Source organism: Hylobates moloch, unplaced genomic scaffold, assembly GCF_009828535.3.
Source record: "Hylobates moloch isolate HMO894 unplaced genomic scaffold, HMol_V3 SCAFFOLD_11, whole genome shotgun sequence".
NCBI classification, from domain to species: Eukaryota; Metazoa; Chordata; class Mammalia; order Primates; family Hylobatidae; genus Hylobates; species Hylobates moloch.
The window spans coordinates 80,987,068-81,005,537 of NW_026652286.1; the positions used below are offsets into that span (position 1 = coordinate 80,987,068).

An 18,470-nucleotide genomic window follows, 5' to 3' on the forward strand; every position below is an offset into this window, starting at 1 on the left:
TGGGTAACAGAGTGAGACCTGGCCTCTAAAAACAAAATAAAAAAACTCTTTTAGTTCAACAGGAATACAAGGAAACTTCCTTAATCAGATAAAAGGATTCTATAACAAACAAACAAACAAAAATAGCATACCTCATACTTAATGATGAAATATTGATCCTTTCCCTCTGAAATCCAGAATAAGATAGTGGTTATCACTTCTATTCACCATTACTGAAGGCTCTAGCCAGTATATAATGGCAAGAAAAAGAAATAAAACGTATCATGTTTGAAAAGGCAAAAACAAAACTCATTGAGGATGACACGATTGTTTATATTGAAAATCCAAAATAATCAATGTACACATTATTAGAATTAATAAATGAGGATTGCAAAGTTGTTGGGAACAAAGCTAATATGCAAAAATTGATTGTCTTTCTACATAATAGCATCAAAAATAAGAAAATAAAAATTTTGTAATTACCATTTATAGGAGCATTAAAAAGCAAGTTATAAATCTAACAAAAGATATGCAAGACCTCTCTATAGAAAACTATAAAGCATTTGTTGAGAGAAAATTTAGAAGAACTAAATAATATTTCAAATTAGGTTTTCCAAAAGAAGATGCTTATATGTAGTTTGAGTGCCACAGGTTTATTAGGGCTCGGTACCTATGGAGGAAAGGGGAGGGAAGAAGAACTGGGCAGAAGAAGAGTTGGAACTGCAATGTAAGCCACACAAAGCCTGGGCCAATCCTCCTGGGACCTCTAACGTGAATACTGCCAAAAGAGTTGATGCACATCACAATGGCTTCTAGACTCATCTCCTCACCCACCATATTCTGCTCAGTCACTGGACATGGGATTCCCTGGAAAGGGTTGACCTAGCATCAGGCATTTCTTTGCCATTAGGGTAGAAACTGAAGATCCTCACAGCTGGAGGCTGTCTGTGGACTGCAGTCCCTGAGATTAGGTAGTAAATCCTTCTTAAAGAGGGATCTAAGCAGCATATCCCTTATTTCCCACAAATGTTCATGAATTAGAGCTCTCAGTATTGTCATGATACCAGTTTTCCTCAAATTGAGCTAAATATTCAATACAATCCCGATCAACATTCCAATAGACTTTTAATTTAATTTTTAATTTTTTTTTTTTAGAGATGGGGTCTCACTATGTTGCCCTGGCTGGTGTCAAACTCCTGAGCTCAAGTGATCCTCCTGCCTCAGCCTCCCAAAGTGCTGGGATTACAGGTGTCAGCCACCACACCCAGCCAAAATTCCAATAGACTTTAAAAATATGTTTTATTTTGGTAAAAATCCACACAACATAAATTAACCATTAGTGACATTTAGTACTTTCATATTGTACAGCCACTACTTCCACAATATTTTCATCACTCCAAAAGGAAACCCCATATATATCAAGCAGTCACTTCCTTCACCCTAGCCCCCAACACCTGGCAAGCACTAGTTGTCTTTCTCTTTTTTGATAATCTCTATTTGTTCAGACATCTCCATGTATCTTTCTCCTCAGCCTCATTCTACCTAGATTTTTAGGTTTGCCTGTTCTTGCCTTGTCTGCTGCCGTCTATTACCTGAGGTGGCTGCAGGTCGTATATGATTTTAAATCCTATAAGCTGGCCCATCCCTGTGATGGCATGGAGAGGTGTGAAATAATGGGAAGCCTCTGTGCAGCTTCCTCGGGGAAATGCCAGACAGATCAAAATACACAACCAGGCCAGGTGTCATAGCTCATGCCTGTAATCCCAGAACTTTGGGAGGCCAAGGCGAGCAGATCACTTGAGGTCAGGAGTTCGAGACCAGCCTGGCCAACATGGTGAAACCCTGTCTCTACTAAAAATACAAAAAAAATTAGCTGGGCTTGGTGGTGGCGCCTGTAATCCCAACTACTTGGGAGGCTGAGGCAGGAGAATCACTTGAATCCGGGAGGTAAAGGTTGCAGTGAGCCGAGATCGTGCCACTGCACTCCAGTCTGGGTGACAGAGCAAGACTCCATCTCAAAAATAAAAACAAACACACACACACAAACGTAACCACAATTTTTGAGAACAAGTTCTATATTTTACACTCTAGCCCCAAAAAGCCACACCAGGAATAGGGGCATTTGTTTCCATGGCTGCTGCCAAGCTGGAGAACAAGGGATGTTTGATAGGTAGGCAAAAACACCACCCTGCTTTCTTAAAGTTTAGTAGCCTTTTTCTCCATTAAAAGCACTCCCCTGGTTGCTCTAAGTTTTTAATTAGATTCCAGAATTCCAATAAAGTTGATTCTACAGCTATTCTTTTTTTTTTGAGACGAAGTCTCATACTGTCACCCAGGTTGGTGTGCAGTGGTGCAATCTCAGCTCACTGCAACCTCTGCCTCCCTGGTCCAAGCGATTCTCCTGCCTCAACCTCCAGAGTAGCTGGGACTACAGGTGCATGCCACCATGCCTGGCTAATTTTTGTATTTTTAGTAGAGACGGGGTTTCACTATGTTGGCCAGGCTGGTCTCGAACTCCTGACCTCATGATCCGCCTGACTCAGCCTCCCAAAGTGCTGGGATTACAGGCGTGAGCCACCGCGCCCGGCCGACAGTTATTCTTAGAACTCCTTACTCTACAATTTTCACTTCCCCAATAGATTTATTTTGGTGTGGAAATTGAAAAGCTAATTCAAACATTTACGTGGAAATAAAAAGCATTCAAGAATAGCCTGGAGTGTTTTCTTGAAAAAGAACTGTAAGATTGGAGGTCTTCTCTACCATTTAATAGGATTGTTATAAAGCTGTAATAGTTATGACAACAGCAGAAAAATAGACCAATGGAACAGACCAATATATAAATGGCCACCTGATTTAATTATTTTAAAGGTGGCACCGCAGGGCAGTAGGGACAGGATAGTATTTTCAATAAACAGTGTTTAATCACTTGGATATCTATATGGAAGAATGAGCATGTTGACCTGGGCAGGGCATGGTGGCTCATACCTGTAATCTCAGCACTTTGGGAGCCAAGGTGGGCGGATCACGAGGTCAGGAGATGGAGACCATCCTGGCTAACATGGTGAAACCCCATCTCTACTAAAAATACAAAAATTAGCAGGGCATGGTGGTGGGCACCTGTAGTCCCAGCTACTCGAGAGGCTGAGGCAGGAGAATCACTTGAACCTGGGAGGCAGAGGTTGCAGTGAGCCAAGATCGCACCACAGGACTCCAGCCTGGGCGACACAGCAAGACTCTGTCTCAAAAAAAAAAAAAAAAAAATGCTGACCTGTACCTCACACCATACACAGAGGCCAATCCCAGCTGGACTGTAGATCTAACTATAAAAGGCAAATCAATAAATCTTGCATAATATAAGAGAATATTTTTATAATCTTGGAGTTGGAAAAGGTTATAAAAAGCACCAGCTGTGCATTCCAGCCAGATATTATTCTTTTTGCACGATCTTCCCAACCTGCACACCAGGATATTCCCTAGGGTGCCTATGCCAACAGGGCCCTGGGTTTTAAGCACAAAATTGAGCAGCCCTTTGGGCAGACACCAAGCTAGCTGCAGTTTTTTTCATACCCCAGTGGCACCTGGAACACCAGCGAGACAGACCCATTCACTCCCCTAGAAAGAGGGCTGAAGCCAGGGAGCCAAGTGGTCTAGCTCAGCGGATCCCACCCCCATGGAGTCCAACAAGCTAAAATCCACTGGCTTGAAATTTTTGCTGCCAGCACAACAATCTGAAATCAACCTGGGATGCTGGAGCTTGGTGGGGGGAGGGGCATCTGCAATTACTGAGGCTAGAGTAGGCTGTTTTCCCCTCACAGAGCACCTGGGGGAAGGGGTGGCTGTGGGTGTAGCTTCAGCAGACTTAAATGTTCCTGCCTGCCAGCTCTGAAGAGAGCAGCAGATCTCCCAGCACAGTGCTCGAGCTCTGCTAAGGGACAGACTGCCTCCTCAAGTGGGTCCCTGACCCCCACGCCTCCTGACTGGGAGACACCTCCCAGCAGGGGTTGACAGACACCTCATACAGGAGAGCTCTGGCTGGCATCTGGTGGGTGCCCCTCTGGGACAAAGCTTCCAGAGGAAGGAACAGGCAGCAATCTTTGCTGTTCTGCAGCCTCCGCTGGTGATACCCAGGCAAACAGGGTCTGGAATGGAACTCCAGCACATCCCGCAGACCTGCAGCAGAGGGGCCTGTTAGAAGGAAAACTAACAAACAGAAAGGAATAGCATCAACATCAACAAAAAGGACACCCACGCAGAAACCCCATTCGAAGGTCACCAACATCAAAGACCAAAGGTAGAGAAAACCACAAAGACGAGGAAAAACAGGCACTAAAAGGCAGAAAATTCCAAAAACCAGAACACCTCTTCTTCTTCAAAGTATCACAACTCTTCGCCAGCAAGGGAACAAAACTGGAGGAGAATGAGTCAGACGAATTGACAGAAGTAGGCTTTGGAAGGTGGATAACAAACTCCTCCGAGCTAAAGGAGCATGTTCTAGCCCATGCAAGGACGCTAAGAACCTTGAAAAGAGGTTAGAGGAATTGCTATCTAGAATAACCAGTTTAGAGAAGAATATAAATGACCTGATGGAGCTGAAAAACACAGCACGAGAACTTTGTGAAGCATACAGAAGTATCAATAGCCAAATCAATCAAGCGGAAGAAAGGATATCAGAGATTGAAGATCAACTTAATGAAATAAAGCATGAAGACAAGATTAGAGAAAAAAGAATGAAAAGGGGTGAACAAAGCCTCCAAGAAATATGGGACTATGTGAAAAGACCACACCTACATTTGATTGATATACCTGAAAGTGACGGGGAGAATGGAACCAAGTTGGAAAACACTCTCCCAATACAAGAGTACTCAGATTCATAAAGCAAGTTCTTAGAGACCTACAAAGAGACTTAGACTCCCACACAATAATAATGGGAGACTTTAACACCCCACTGTCAACATTAGACCAATCAACGAGACAGAAAATTAACAAGGATATTCAGGACTTGAACTCAGCTCTAGACCAAGCAGACCTAATAGACATCTACAGAACTCTCCACCCCAAAGCAACAAAAGATACATTCTTCTCAGCATCACATCGCACTTATTCTAAATTGACCACATAATTGGAAGTAAACACTCCTCAGCAAATGCAAAAGAATGGAAATACTACCAGTCTGTCAGACCACAGTGCAATCAAATTAGAACTCAGGATTTTAAAACTCACTCAAAACTGCACAACTACATGGAACCTTAACAACCTGCTCCTGAATGACTACTGGATAAATAATGAAATGAAGGCAGAAATAAATAAGTTATTTGAAACCAATGAGAACAAAGACACAACGTACCAGAATTCCCAGGACACAGCTAAAGCAGTGTTTAGAGGGAAACTTATAGCACTAAATGGCCATAGGAGAAAGCAGGAAAGATCTAAAATTGACACCCTAACATCACAATTAAAAGAACTAGAGAAGCAAGAGCAAACACATTCAAAAGCTAGCAGAAGACAAGAAATATCTAAGATCAGAGCAGAACTGAAGGAGATAAGAGACACAAAAAACCATGCAAAAAATCAGTGAATCCAGGAGCTGATTTTTTGAAAAGATTAACAAAACAGACCACTAGCCAGACTAACAGAGAAGAGAGAAGAATCAAATAGATACAATAAAAAATGATAAAGATATCAGCACTGATCCCAGAGAAATACAAACTACCATCAGAGAATACTATACACACCTCTATGCAAATAAACTAGAAAATCTTGAAGAAATGGATAAATTCCTGGACACATACAACCTCCCGACTAAAGCAGGAAGAAGTCAAATCCCTGAATAGACCAATAACAAGTTCTGAAATTGAGGCAGTAATTAATAGGCTACCAACCAAAAAAATCCCAGGAGCAGACGGATTCACAGCTGAATTCTACCAGAGGTACAAAGAGGAGCTGGTACCATTCCTTCTGAAACTATTCCAAACAACAGAAAAAGAGGGACTACTCCCTAACTCATTTTATGAGGCCAGCATCATCCTGATACCAAACCCTGGCAGAGACACAACAAAAAAAGAAAATTTCAATCCAATATACCTGATGAACATCAATGTGAAAATCCTCCCTAAAATACTAGCAAACTGAATCCAGCAGCACATCAAAAAGTGTATCCACCACGATCAAGTTGGCTTCATCCCTAGGATGCAAGGCTGGTTCAACATATGCAAATCAATAAATGTAATCCATTACATAAACAGAACCAATTACAAAAACCACGTGATTATCTCAATAGCTGCAGAAAAGGCCTTTGATAAAATTCAACACCCCTTCATGCTAAAAACTTTCAATAAACTAGGTATTCATGGAACGTATCTCAAAATAATAAGAGCTATTTATGACAAACCCACAGCCAATATCATACTGAATAGGCAAAAGCTGGATGTATTCCCTTTGAAAACCGGTATAAGACAAGGATGCCCTCACTCACCACTCCTTTCCAACACAGTATCGGAAGTTCTGGCCAGGGCAATCAGGCAAGAGAAAAAAATAAACAGTATTCAAATAGGAAGAGAGGAAGTCAAATTGTCTCTGTTTGCAGATGACATGATTGTATATTTAGAAAACCCCATTGTCTCAGCCCCAAATCTCCTTAAGCTGATAAGCAACTTCAGCAAAGTCTCAGGACACACAATCAATCGGCAAAAATCACAAGCATTCCTATACACCAACAGACAAACAGAGACCCAAATAATGAGTGAACTCCCATTCACAATTGCTACAAAGAGAATAAAATACCTAGGAATAAAACTCACAAGGCATGTGAAGGACCTCTTCAAGGAGAACTACAAACCACTGCTCAAGGAAATAAGAGTGGACACAAACAAATGGAAAAACATTCCATGCTCATGAATCGGAAGAATCAATGCTGTGAAAATGGCCATACTTCCCAGAGTAATTTATAGATTCTATGCTATCCCCATCAAGCGACCATTGACTTTCTTCATAGAATTAGAAAAAACTACTTTAAATTTCATATGGAACCAAAAAAGAGCCCGTATAGCCAAGACAATCCTAAGCAAAAAGAACAAAGTTGGAGGCATCATGCTACCTGACTTCAAACTATACTACAAGGCTACAGTAACCAAAACAGCATGGTACTGGTACCAAAACAGATATATAGACCAATGGAACAGAACAGAGGCCTCAGAAATACCACCACACATCTCATCCTTGACAAACCTGACAAAAACGAGCACATCTTTGACACCATCTCATCTTTCACAAACCTGACAAAAACAAGCAATGGGGAAAAGATTTCCTATTTAATAAATAGTGCTGGGAAAAATGGCTAGCCATATGCAGAAAACTAAAACTGGACCCCTTCCTTACACCTTTTACAAAAATTAACTCTAGATAAGACCTAAAACCATAAAAATCTTAGAAGAAAACCTAGGCAATACCATTCAGGACCTAGGCATGGGCAAAGACTTCATGATTAAAACACCAAAAGCAATGGCAATAAAAGCCAAAAGTGACAAATGGGATCTAATTAAACTAAAGAGCTTCTGCACAGCAAAAGAAACTATCATCAGAATGAACAGGCGACCTACAGAATGGGAGAAAATTTTTGCAATCTATCCATCTGACAAAGGGCTAATATCCAGAATCTATAAGGAACTTAAACAAATTTACAAGAAAAAAACATCCCATCAAAAAGGGGGTGAAGGATATGAACAGATGCTTATCAAAAGAAGACAATTATGTGGTCAACAAACATATTTAAAAAAGCTCATCATCACTGGTCATTAGAAACATGCAAATCAAAACCAAAATGAGATACCATCTCACCCCAGTTAGAATGGCAATCATTAAATAGGAAAGAATAGATGCTGGAGAGGATGTGGAGAAATAGGAATGCTTTTACACTGTTGGTGGGAGTGTAAATTAGTTCTACCAATTGTGGAAGACAGTGTGACAATTCCTCAAGGATCTAGAACCAGAAGTACCATTTGACCCAGCAACCCCATTACTAGGTATATACCCAAAGGATTATAAATCATTCTACTATAAAGACACAGGCACACGTATGTTTACTGGAGCACTGTTCACAATAGCAAAGACTTGGAACCAACCCAAATGCCCATCAACGACAGACTGGATAAAGAAAATGTGCCACATATACACCATGGAATACTATGCAGCCATAAAAAGGATGTGTTCATGTCCTTTGCAGGGACATGGATGAAGCTGGAAACCATCATTCTCAGCAAACCAACACAGGAACAGAAAACCAGACACAGCACATTCTCACTCATAAGTGGAAGTTGAACAATGAGAACACATGGACACAGGGAGGGGAACATCACATACTGGGGTCTGTACGGGGTGGGGGGTGCTAGAGGAGGGACAGCATTAGGAGAAATACCTAATGTAGATGACGGGTTGATGCATGCAGCAAATCACCAAGGTACGTGTATACCTATGTAACAAACCTGCATGTTCTGCACATGTATTCCAGAACTTAAAGTATTAAAAAACAAACAAAAAAACAAAAATACCGAAAAGCAAAACAGAACAAAAAACACCAGCTTGGTGTAGTGGCTCATGCCTGTTATCCCAGCACATTGGGAGGCCAAGGCATAAGGATTGCTTGAGCTCAGGAGTTTGAGACCAGCCTGCGCAACCTAGGGAGACTCCATCTCTACAAAAAATGAAAAAATTAGCTGGGCATGGTGGCATGTGCCTGTTGCTCCAGCTACTTGTGAGGCTGAGGTGGGAGGATCACTTGGGCCCAGGAGGTTGAGGCTGCAGTGAACTGTGATCACACACCACTGTGCTCCAGCCTGGGAGACAGAACGAGACCCTGTCTCAAAAAAAGAAAAAGAAAAAAGAAAAAAACAAATTAAAAAGGCGCCAAACATATAGGAAAATACTGATAAATTGAACTACATTAAAATTGAGAACTTTGTTCATCAAAAGACACCACTGCTTCAAAATAACCTAGAGGTTGCAGAAAGTGGGTAGAGGTATAGATGAAACAAGATTGGTTATGAATTGCTAACTGTTGAAGCTAGATGATGGGTACATGGTGGCTTATGACTTTACTCTTCCTCCTTTTGCATATATTTGACATTTTTTATAATAAAAAATCAAAGGAAAGACTCCATTAAGAGAGTGACAAGCCATAGAGTGAAAAAAAGATGCATGTAACACACATAACTGACAAAGGGCTTCTACAAAGAATATATAACCCTTGTGCATTATTGGTGAGAGTACAAAATTGTACAGCCACTGTGGAAAACAGTATGGTTGCTCCTAAAGAACTTAAAAATGGAATTACCATATGATCCATCAATTCCACTTCTGGATATATACCCAAAAGAATTAGAAGAAGGGTCTCAAAGAGATATTTGTATAACCATTTATAGAAGCATTATTCATAATAGCTAAAACATGTAAGCAACCCAAGTGTCCATCGGTGGACGAGTGAACAAGTGCAATATAGTATATACATACAATGGAATATTATTCAGCCTTAAGAAAGGAAAGAAATCCTGCAATAAACTATTACATGGGTGAATCTTGAAGACACTGTGCTAAGTGACATAAGCCAATCACAAAAAGACAAGTACTGTATAATTCCACTCCTATGAGGTAATTAGTCAAATTCATAGGGACAGGAGGTAGAATGGTAGCTGCTGGGAGATAGGTGGAAGGGAAAATAAGGAGTTACTATTTAATGAGGATAGAGTTTTGGTTTTATAAGATGAAAAAATTTATGGAGATGGGTGGTAGTGATGGCTGGTGATGGTTACACACATTATAAATGTGTTTAGTACTACTGAATTGTTTTTTTTTTTTTTTTTGAGACAGAGTCTCACTCTGTCGCCCAGGCTGGAGTGCAGTGGCTTGATCTCTGCTCACTGCAAGCTCCGCCTCCCATGTTCATGCTATTCTCCTGCCTCAGCCTCCTGAGCAGCTGGGACTACAGGCGCCTGCCACCACGCTCGGCTAATTTTTTTTTTTTTTTTTTTGTATTTTTAGTAGAGACAGGGTTTCGCCATGTTAGCCAGGATGGTCTTGATCTCCTGACCTCGTGATCCGCCTGCCTCGGCCTCCCAAAGTGCTGGAATTACAGGCGTGAGCCACAGTGCCCGGCCTGAACTGTATTCTTAAAAATCGTTAAGATAGTAAATTTTATATTATGTGTACTTTACCACAAAAAGTAAATTGAGAAAAAAGACGTAGTTTTAAAAAAATACAAAGAACTGATTTTTAAAAGACCAATAAGGGGTACGGTGGTTTACATCTGTAATCCCAGCACTTTGGGAGGCCAAGGTGGGCAGATCACTTGAGTCCAGGAGTTCGAGACCAGCTTGAGCAACATGGCAAAACCCTGTCTCTACTGAAAATACAAAAAATTAGCTGGACGCGGTGGCATGCGCCTATAGTCCTAGTTATTCACGGGGCTGAAGCAGGAGGATTGCTTGAGTCCAGGAGGTTGAGGCTGCAGTGAGCCCTGATCGTGCCACTGCACTCCAGCCTGGGTGACAGAGTGAGACCTTGTCTTAAAAAAAAAAATAAAACAAAACCCCAAAACCCATAAGGATAGGGAACACACACATACACACACACACACATACACACACACACACACACACACACGGGAGACTTGAATAAGCACTTTCCACATCACAAAAGTATCAGGGAGATATAAATTACAAACTGACAATATTATGTATTGGTGAGAATGTAAAGCACTAAGAATACCAAAGATTGCTAGTGCAAATATAAATTAGTACAATAGCTTCGGGAAATAATCTGGCATTATCTCCCAGCATTGTGATAAGGATAATTTGTTGCTCAGCAATTCCATTTCTAGGTGTAGTATAAACAACAAAAAAAATGTGTACACTTATCCATGAGGAGACATGAAAATTCCCAGAAACAGTTATTAAAATAGCCCCAAACTAGAAAAAATACAAAGGTCAATCAACTGTAGAATGAATAAATAGCAATATATTCATAAAAGAGAATAATGCCTATTAATTAAAAATGAATGAATTTTAGCTACATAAATGTATTGTTGGATGAACAAATATATACCCCAAAGCATACTATAGGATTCTATTTATATACAGTTCGAAAATAGGAAATTAAAGTATTATGGTAGAATATAAAATAGTGGTTACCTTTTGGAAGAAGGGAGCTGGCAATGATTTGTAGGGTACCCGAAAGGAGTGATTTGGAGTATGAAAACATTGATCTGGGTGACGGTTACATAGGTGTTTGCTTTGTGATGATTCATTGAGGTATATATTTATGTTTTATGAACTTTCAACATATGTGTAATACTTTAATAAAAACAGTTTTAAAAAGAAACAAATATGATGAGCACACTGAATTGATAAAGTAATCACATTTTAAGGAAAAATATAGGATGCTATATCAATAAGTAATGTCCTTACCTCTTTGGGATTAATATATTTCACTATCTGACGTGGTTCTCCTTGTCTTCTTAAATCAATCAGATTTTTAAAGTGTTGAAATATAGCGACATTCTAAAGGTTCAAACACAAGATTTTATGATCAAAACTGGATTTTCTATTTCTACTTAGCTTTTTGTCTAATCACGGCAAAAATGAATAAAGTACCATAAAATAGATTTTATGTATCCACACTAGATTTTAGAAATATTATGCACTCAGGGTTGCTTTGATAACCCTAGTAATATTAGTATAATTCTCACAGTTTTATTCTTAAATTTGTAATTGCATCACTATCAACTATAAATGTAATATCCCAAACTTTGGTAAAGTCATCTCAGTGTACTCTCCAGAGTAATCTAGAAAAAAACCAAAATACAGACTACTGATTAAGAACCACTGAGTATGGGATACTCTTGTCTGGATTCAGCTGTTAGTATTTAGCAGCTGTGACTCTCGACAAGTTGCTTAACCTCTTTGCACTCAGTTTCTTCAGCTATAACGTGGGAATCATAGTAGCCATCTCATACAGCTTTGGTGAGAAATAAATGAATTAATATTTGTAGAGCATGTAAAGCTTTCTGACACAAGAAAACATTCAATAAATATTAGCCATTGTTACCATTGCAGAATCCTCCTTATTCCTATAGTAATTCCACTGATTTATTACAGGATTCTGTAATGGTAACAACGATTAATATTTATTGAGTGTTTATTTTTCACATTAGTGCAAATTTTGCTAAACAATCCCTACCAATTAGTCCATCTTGGAAAATTATTTCTTTGGTAACTCTCCCCTCAAGCCCTATCTCCCTAAAAATGCTTTAATAACTCTTGGTAAACACCCCACTCCCAGTTTGCTTATGTTAAAGCAAATAAAATAAATTCAAATTTAAGTAATCCATAGTACCAATATAACAATCTAAAGCCCCACTACAATTGCCTATGGAAGATGGTACAGCCCATGTCTATACTAATAGTATTCTTTCTGAAAGGAAGATATAATTTTCCACAAATAAAACTCCAAATTGAGTATCAAAAAATACTAATTATGGTTTAAAATCTGAATAGTATCTTCTAAATAGGTGGTTACTTATCAGTTGTCTACTAATACATAACAAACCACCCTAAAACTTAGTGGCTTAGAGCAACAACCATTTATTATTTCTCTCTTCCTGTGGGTTGACAGGGGAGTTCTGCTGGTCTTGGTTGGACTCATACATGTGGCCTTAGTCAGCTGCCAATCGGCTGGAGTTGGGTGATTTAATATGGCCTCACCCACATATCAGGGTCTTCAGTTGAAATTTTTGGAATATCTAGGATAGCTGGGTCTCTTTCCACACAGACCTTCAGTCTGAGCTTCTTCATAGTATGGAGGTTTTAAAGTACCAAAGAGAGATTGGGTGCAATGCCTCACACCTGTAATCCCAGCATTTTGGAAGGTTGAGGCATTAAAAAAAAAAAAAAAATGCTGGGCTCAGTGGCTCACGCCTATAATCCCAGCACTTTGGGAGGCCAAGGTGGGTAGATCACGAGGTCAGGAGATCGAGACCATCCTGGCTAACACGGTGAAACCCCGTCTCTACTAAAAATACAAAAAAAAATTAGTTGGGTGTGGTGGTGGGCGCCTGTAGTCCCAGCTACTAGGGAGGCTGAGGCAGGAGGATGGTGTGAACCCAGGAGGTGGAACTTGCAGTGAGCAGAGATCACGCCACTGCACTCCAGCCTGGGCGACAGGGCAAGACTCCGTCTCTAAACAAAACAAAAAACAAAACAAAACAAAAAAAGTACCAAAGACAGAAAGTGGAAGTTACAAGGCTTTTTAAGACCTTATCTTGGAAGTCACAGCAACATTTATTCTGCATTCCATTGGTCAAACTCAAGTCCTAACAGGCCTAACGGGGTCAAGTAAAAGGTGGGATTCACAGGAAGTTCCATATACATTACAGCTTCACTTGCACTACAGAGGGGAAGGGAAATCCTTCTACTGGGAAAGAACCTCAAGTAGCATACCTGGTTGTATATTGTGCCTGGAAGAAAAGATGGCCAGAAGTATAGATCTACAGATGGATGGTGACTGATGGTTTGACTGGATGGTCAGGGATTTGGAAAGAACATGGTTAGAAAATTGGTGACAAGTGGTCTGGGGAAGAGGTATGTGCAGACTTCTCCAGATGGGCACCAAGTGAGAAGATGCTTGCGTCCTATGTGAATGCTCACCAAAGAACAATCTCAACAGAGAAGAATCCTAATAATCAGGTGAGCAAGATGACTCATTCCTTGGAATCAGTCAGCCTTTCCCCCTAGCCACTGCTATCCTCGCACTATGTGCTCATGAACAAAGTGGTCATAGCAGTAGGAATGGAGGTTATGTCTGGGTGTGGTGGCTCTCTGGGTGTGGTGGTTCACAGTTGTAATCCCAGCACTTTGGGAGGCTAAGGCAGGTGGATCACTTGAGGTCAGGGGTTCGAGATCAGCCTGACCAACACGGTGAAACCCTGTCTCTACTAAAAATACAACAATTAGCTGGGCATGGTGGTGTGTGCCTGTAATCCCAGCTACTCAGGAGGCTGAGGCAGGAGAATCACTTGAACTGGGCAAGCGGAGGTTGCAATGAGCCGAAATGGTGCCAATGCACTCCAGCCTAGACGACAGAGGGAGACTCTGTCTCGAAAAAAAAAAAAAAAAAAAAGGAATGGAGGTTATTCATAGGCTCAGCAACATTAATTTCTACCCACTAGATCTGGCTACTGCCAACACTGAGAGAGTCCAACTTGCCAACACAGAGACTAACACTGAGCCCCTGATATGGCATAATTCCTTGGGGGAACTACCTAGCTTCCTTGAGACAAATTATTTGGAACACTTCCATTACGGAAAGGGCAACACTTCTTTTCTCACTGGAATTGACATCTGATCTTTCCATGTGCGCAGTGCTTCCACAAAAACTTTCTGTGTACTTTGAAAATGCTTTATTCACTGTCACGGTATTCCACACAGCATTGCTCTTGATTAGAGAACTTGGTTCACAACAAATGTAGCACACTAATGGGCCCATGCTTATGAAATTCATAAATCTTACCTTGTTCCCAACCACCCTGAAGTAACTGGCCTGACAGAATAGTGGAATGGCATTTTAAAGACTCAGTTGCAATTTAGAGTTCAGTGATAACACTTTTCAGACTAGGACGGCATCCTCTATGTTGCAGCAGATGCTCTGAATGAATATGGTGCTATTTCTCACACAGCCACCATTCATGAATTTGGGAATTAAGTGGTAGAAACAGAAGTGGTTCCCTCTCAATATTATCTTTAATGATCCACTAGTGAAAATTTTGCTTCCTGTCCTTCTTTGTACCTTTGTGCTCTGCAGATATAATGGTCTTAGTTTCCACAGGAAGAATGCTTCCATCGAAGTACATACCAATATTAAAATGGAAACTGATACTGCCACCTGACCATCTTGTTCTCCTCATATCAATAAACCAACATGCAAAAAAAAAAAAAGACAATTACCATACTGGCTGGGATAATTAATCCTGATTCTTAGGAGAAAATGAGCTACTACTACCAGTAGAAATTAAGGAAGATGTCTAGAATTCAGGAGAACTTTTGGGGTGTTTTTTAGTAATACCATATTCTGTAAGAAAAGTTAATGGAAAATTATAACAACCCCAAACAGGCAGAATTGTTAAAGGTCTGGCCCCTTTAGGAATGAAGTTTTGCGTCATTCCCTTCCTCCACCCCCGAGCAAGGAACCACAACCAGCTGAAGTGCTTGCTGAAAAAAAGAGAGAATATGAAATAGCTAGTGGAAGAAAAAAGTTAAAAATACCAGCTATGGGGGTGGAGCCAAGATGGCCGAACAGGAGCAGCTCCGCTCTACAGCTCCCAGCCTGAGTGACACAGAAGACGGATGATTTGTGCATTTGTTTGAGGTACCAGTTTCATCTCACTAGGGAGTGCCAAATAGTGGGTGCAGGACAGTCGGTGAAGCGCACTGTGCGCGAACCGAAGCAGGGCGAGGCGTTGCCTCACTCGGGAAGTGCAAGGGGTCAGGGAGTTCCCTTTCCTAGTCAAAGAAAGGGGTAACAAACGGCACCTGGAAAATCGGGTCAGTCCCACCCTAATACTGCGCTTTTCCAACGGGCCGGGAAAACGGCACACCAAGAGACTGTGTTCCGCAACTGGCTCGGAGGGTCCTATGCCCACGGAGTCTCGCTGATTGCTAGCACAGCAATCTGAGATCAAACTGCAAGGCGGCAGCAAGACTTGGAGAGGGGCTAGGTAAACAAACCAGCCAAGAAGCTTGAACTGGGTGGAGCCCACCACAGCTCAAGGAGGCCTGCCTGCCTCTGTAGGCTCCACCTCTGGGGGCAGGGCACAGACAAACAAAAAGTCAGCAGGAACCTCTGCAGACTTAAATGTCCCTGTCTGACTGACAGCTTTGAAGAGAGTAGTGGTTCTCCCAACACGCAGCTGGAGATCTGAGAACAGACAGATTGCCTCCTAAAGTGGGTCCCTGACCCCCCAGCAGCCTAACTGGGAGGCACGCCCCAGTAGGGACAGACTGACACCTCACTCGGCTGGGTACTCCTCTGAGACAAAACTTCCAGAGGAACTATCAGACAGCTGAATTTGTGGTCTCACGAAAATCTGCTGTTCTGCAGCCACTGCTGCTGACACCCAGCCAAACAGGGTCTGGAGTGGACCTCTAGTAAACTCCAACAGACCTCTAGTAAACTCCAACAGCTGAGGGTCCTGTCTGGTAGAAGGAAAACTAACAAACAGAAAGGACATCCACACCAAAAACCCATCTGTACATCACCATCATCAAAGACCAAAAGTAGATAAAACCACAAAGATGGGGAAAAAACAGAGCAGAAAAACTGGAAACTCTAAAAAGCAGAGCACCTCTCCTCCTCCAAAGGAATGCAGTTCCTCACCAGCAACGGAACAAAGCTGGACGGAGAATGACTTTGACAAGTTGAGAGAAGGCGGCTTCAGACGATCAAACTACTCCGAACAATGGGAGGAAATTCAAAAAAATAGCAAAGAAGTTAAAAACTTTGAAAAAAAATTAGACGAATGCATAACTAGAATAAGCAACAGAGAGAAGGGCTTAAAGGAGCCGATGGAGCTGAAAGCCAAGTATCGAGAACTACGCAAAGATTGCAGAAGCCTCAGTAGCCGATGCGATCAACTGGAACAAAGGGTATCGCTGATGGAAGATGAAATGAATGAAATGAAGCGAGAAGGGAAGTTTAGAGAAAAAAGAATAAAAAGAAACGAACAAAGCCTCCAAGAAATTTGGGACTATGTGAAAAGACCAAACCTACGTCTGATTGGTGTACCTGAAAATGACGGGCAGAATGGAACCAAGTTGGAAAACACTCTGCAAGATATTATCCAGGAGAACTTCCCCAATCTAGCAAGGCAGGCCAATATTCAGATTCAGGAAATACAGAGAACGCCACAAAGATACTCCTCGAGAAGAGCAACTCCAAGACACATAATTGTCAGATTCACCAAAGTTGAAATGAAGGAAAAAATGTTAAGGGCGGCCAGAGAGAAAGGTCGGGTTACCCACAAAGGGAAGCCCATCAGACTAACAGTTGATCTCTTGGGGGAAACGTTACAAGCCAGAAGAGAGTGTGGGCTGATATTCAACATTCTTAAAGAAAAGAATTTTCAACCCAGAATTTCATATCCAGCCAAACTAAGCTTCATAAGTGAAGGAGAAATAAAATGCTTTACAGAGAAGCAAATGCTGAGTGATTTTGTCACCACCAGGCCTGCCCTAAAAGAGCTCCTGAAGGAAGCACTAAACATGGAAAGGAACAACCGGTACCAGCCACTGCAAACACATGCCAAATTGTAAAGATCATCAAGGCTAGGAAGAAACTGCATCAACTAATGAGCAAAATAACCAACTAACATCATAATGACAGGATCAGATTCACACATAACAATATTAACTTTAAATGTAAATGGGCTAAATGCTCCAATTAAAAGACACAGACTGGCAAACTGGATAAGAAGTCAGGATCCACCAGTGTGCTGTATTCAGGAAACCCATCTCACGTGCAGAGACACACATAGACTCAAAATAAAGGGATGGAGGAAGATCTATCAAGCAAATGGAAAACAAAAACAGGCAGGGGTTGCAATCCTAGTCTCTGATAAAATAGACTTTAAACCAACAAAGATCAAAAGAGACAAAGAAGGCCATTACATAATGGTAAAGGGATCAATTCAACAAGAAGAGCTAACTATCCTAAATATATATGCACCCAACACAGGAGCACCCAGATTCATAAAGCAAGTCCTGAGTGACCTACAAAGGGACTTAAACTCCCACACAATAATAATGGGAGATTTTAACACCCCACTGTCAACATTAGACAGATCAATGAGACAGAAAGTTAACAAGGATATCCAGGAATTGAACTCAGCTCTGCACAAAGTGGACCTAATAGACATCTACAGAACTCTCCACCCCAAATCAACAGAATATACATTTTTTTTCAGCACCACACCACACCTATTCCAAAATTGACCACATAGTTGGAAGTAAAGCTCTCCTCAGCAAATGTAAAAGAACAGAAATTATAACAAACTGTCTCTCAGACCATAGTGCAATCAAACTAGAACTCAGGATTAAGAAACTCACTCAAAACCGCTCAACTACATGGAAACTGAATAACCTGCTCCTGAATGACTACTGGGTACATAATGAAACGAAGGCAGAAATAAAGATGTTCTTTGAAACCAATGAGAACAAAGACACAACATACCAGAATCTCTGGGACACATTCAAAGCAGTGTGTAGAGGGAAATTTACAGCACTAAATGCCCACAAGAGAAAGCAGGAAAGATCCAAAATTGACACCCTAACATCATAATTAAAAGAACTAGAAAAGCAAGAGCAAACACATTCAAAAGCTAGCAGAAGGCTAGAAATAACTAAAATCAGAGCAGAACTGAAGGAAATAGAGACACAAAAAACCCTTCAAAAAAT

At 41.0% G+C, this 18,470-nt stretch overlaps 1 protein-coding gene across 4 annotated transcripts in view; it reads right to left on the reverse strand.

Moving 5' to 3' along the window:
• The window catches only part of CUNH11orf65 (chromosome unknown C11orf65 homolog), a 212,173-nt gene that overhangs the window by 163,134 nt on the left and 30,569 nt on the right, over positions 1-18,470 (reverse strand). For 3 of the 4 annotated variants that reach the window (XM_058424503.1, XM_058424502.1, XM_032167314.2), the window contains exon 3: positions 11,433-11,525. The exons of the other annotated variant lie outside the window; for it this stretch is intronic. In XM_058424503.1, the coding sequence (XP_058280486.1) occupies positions 11,433-11,525 (93 nt within the window). The remainder of the gene's footprint in view (positions 1-11,432; positions 11,526-18,470) is intronic. 4 annotated transcript variants of the gene reach the window in all.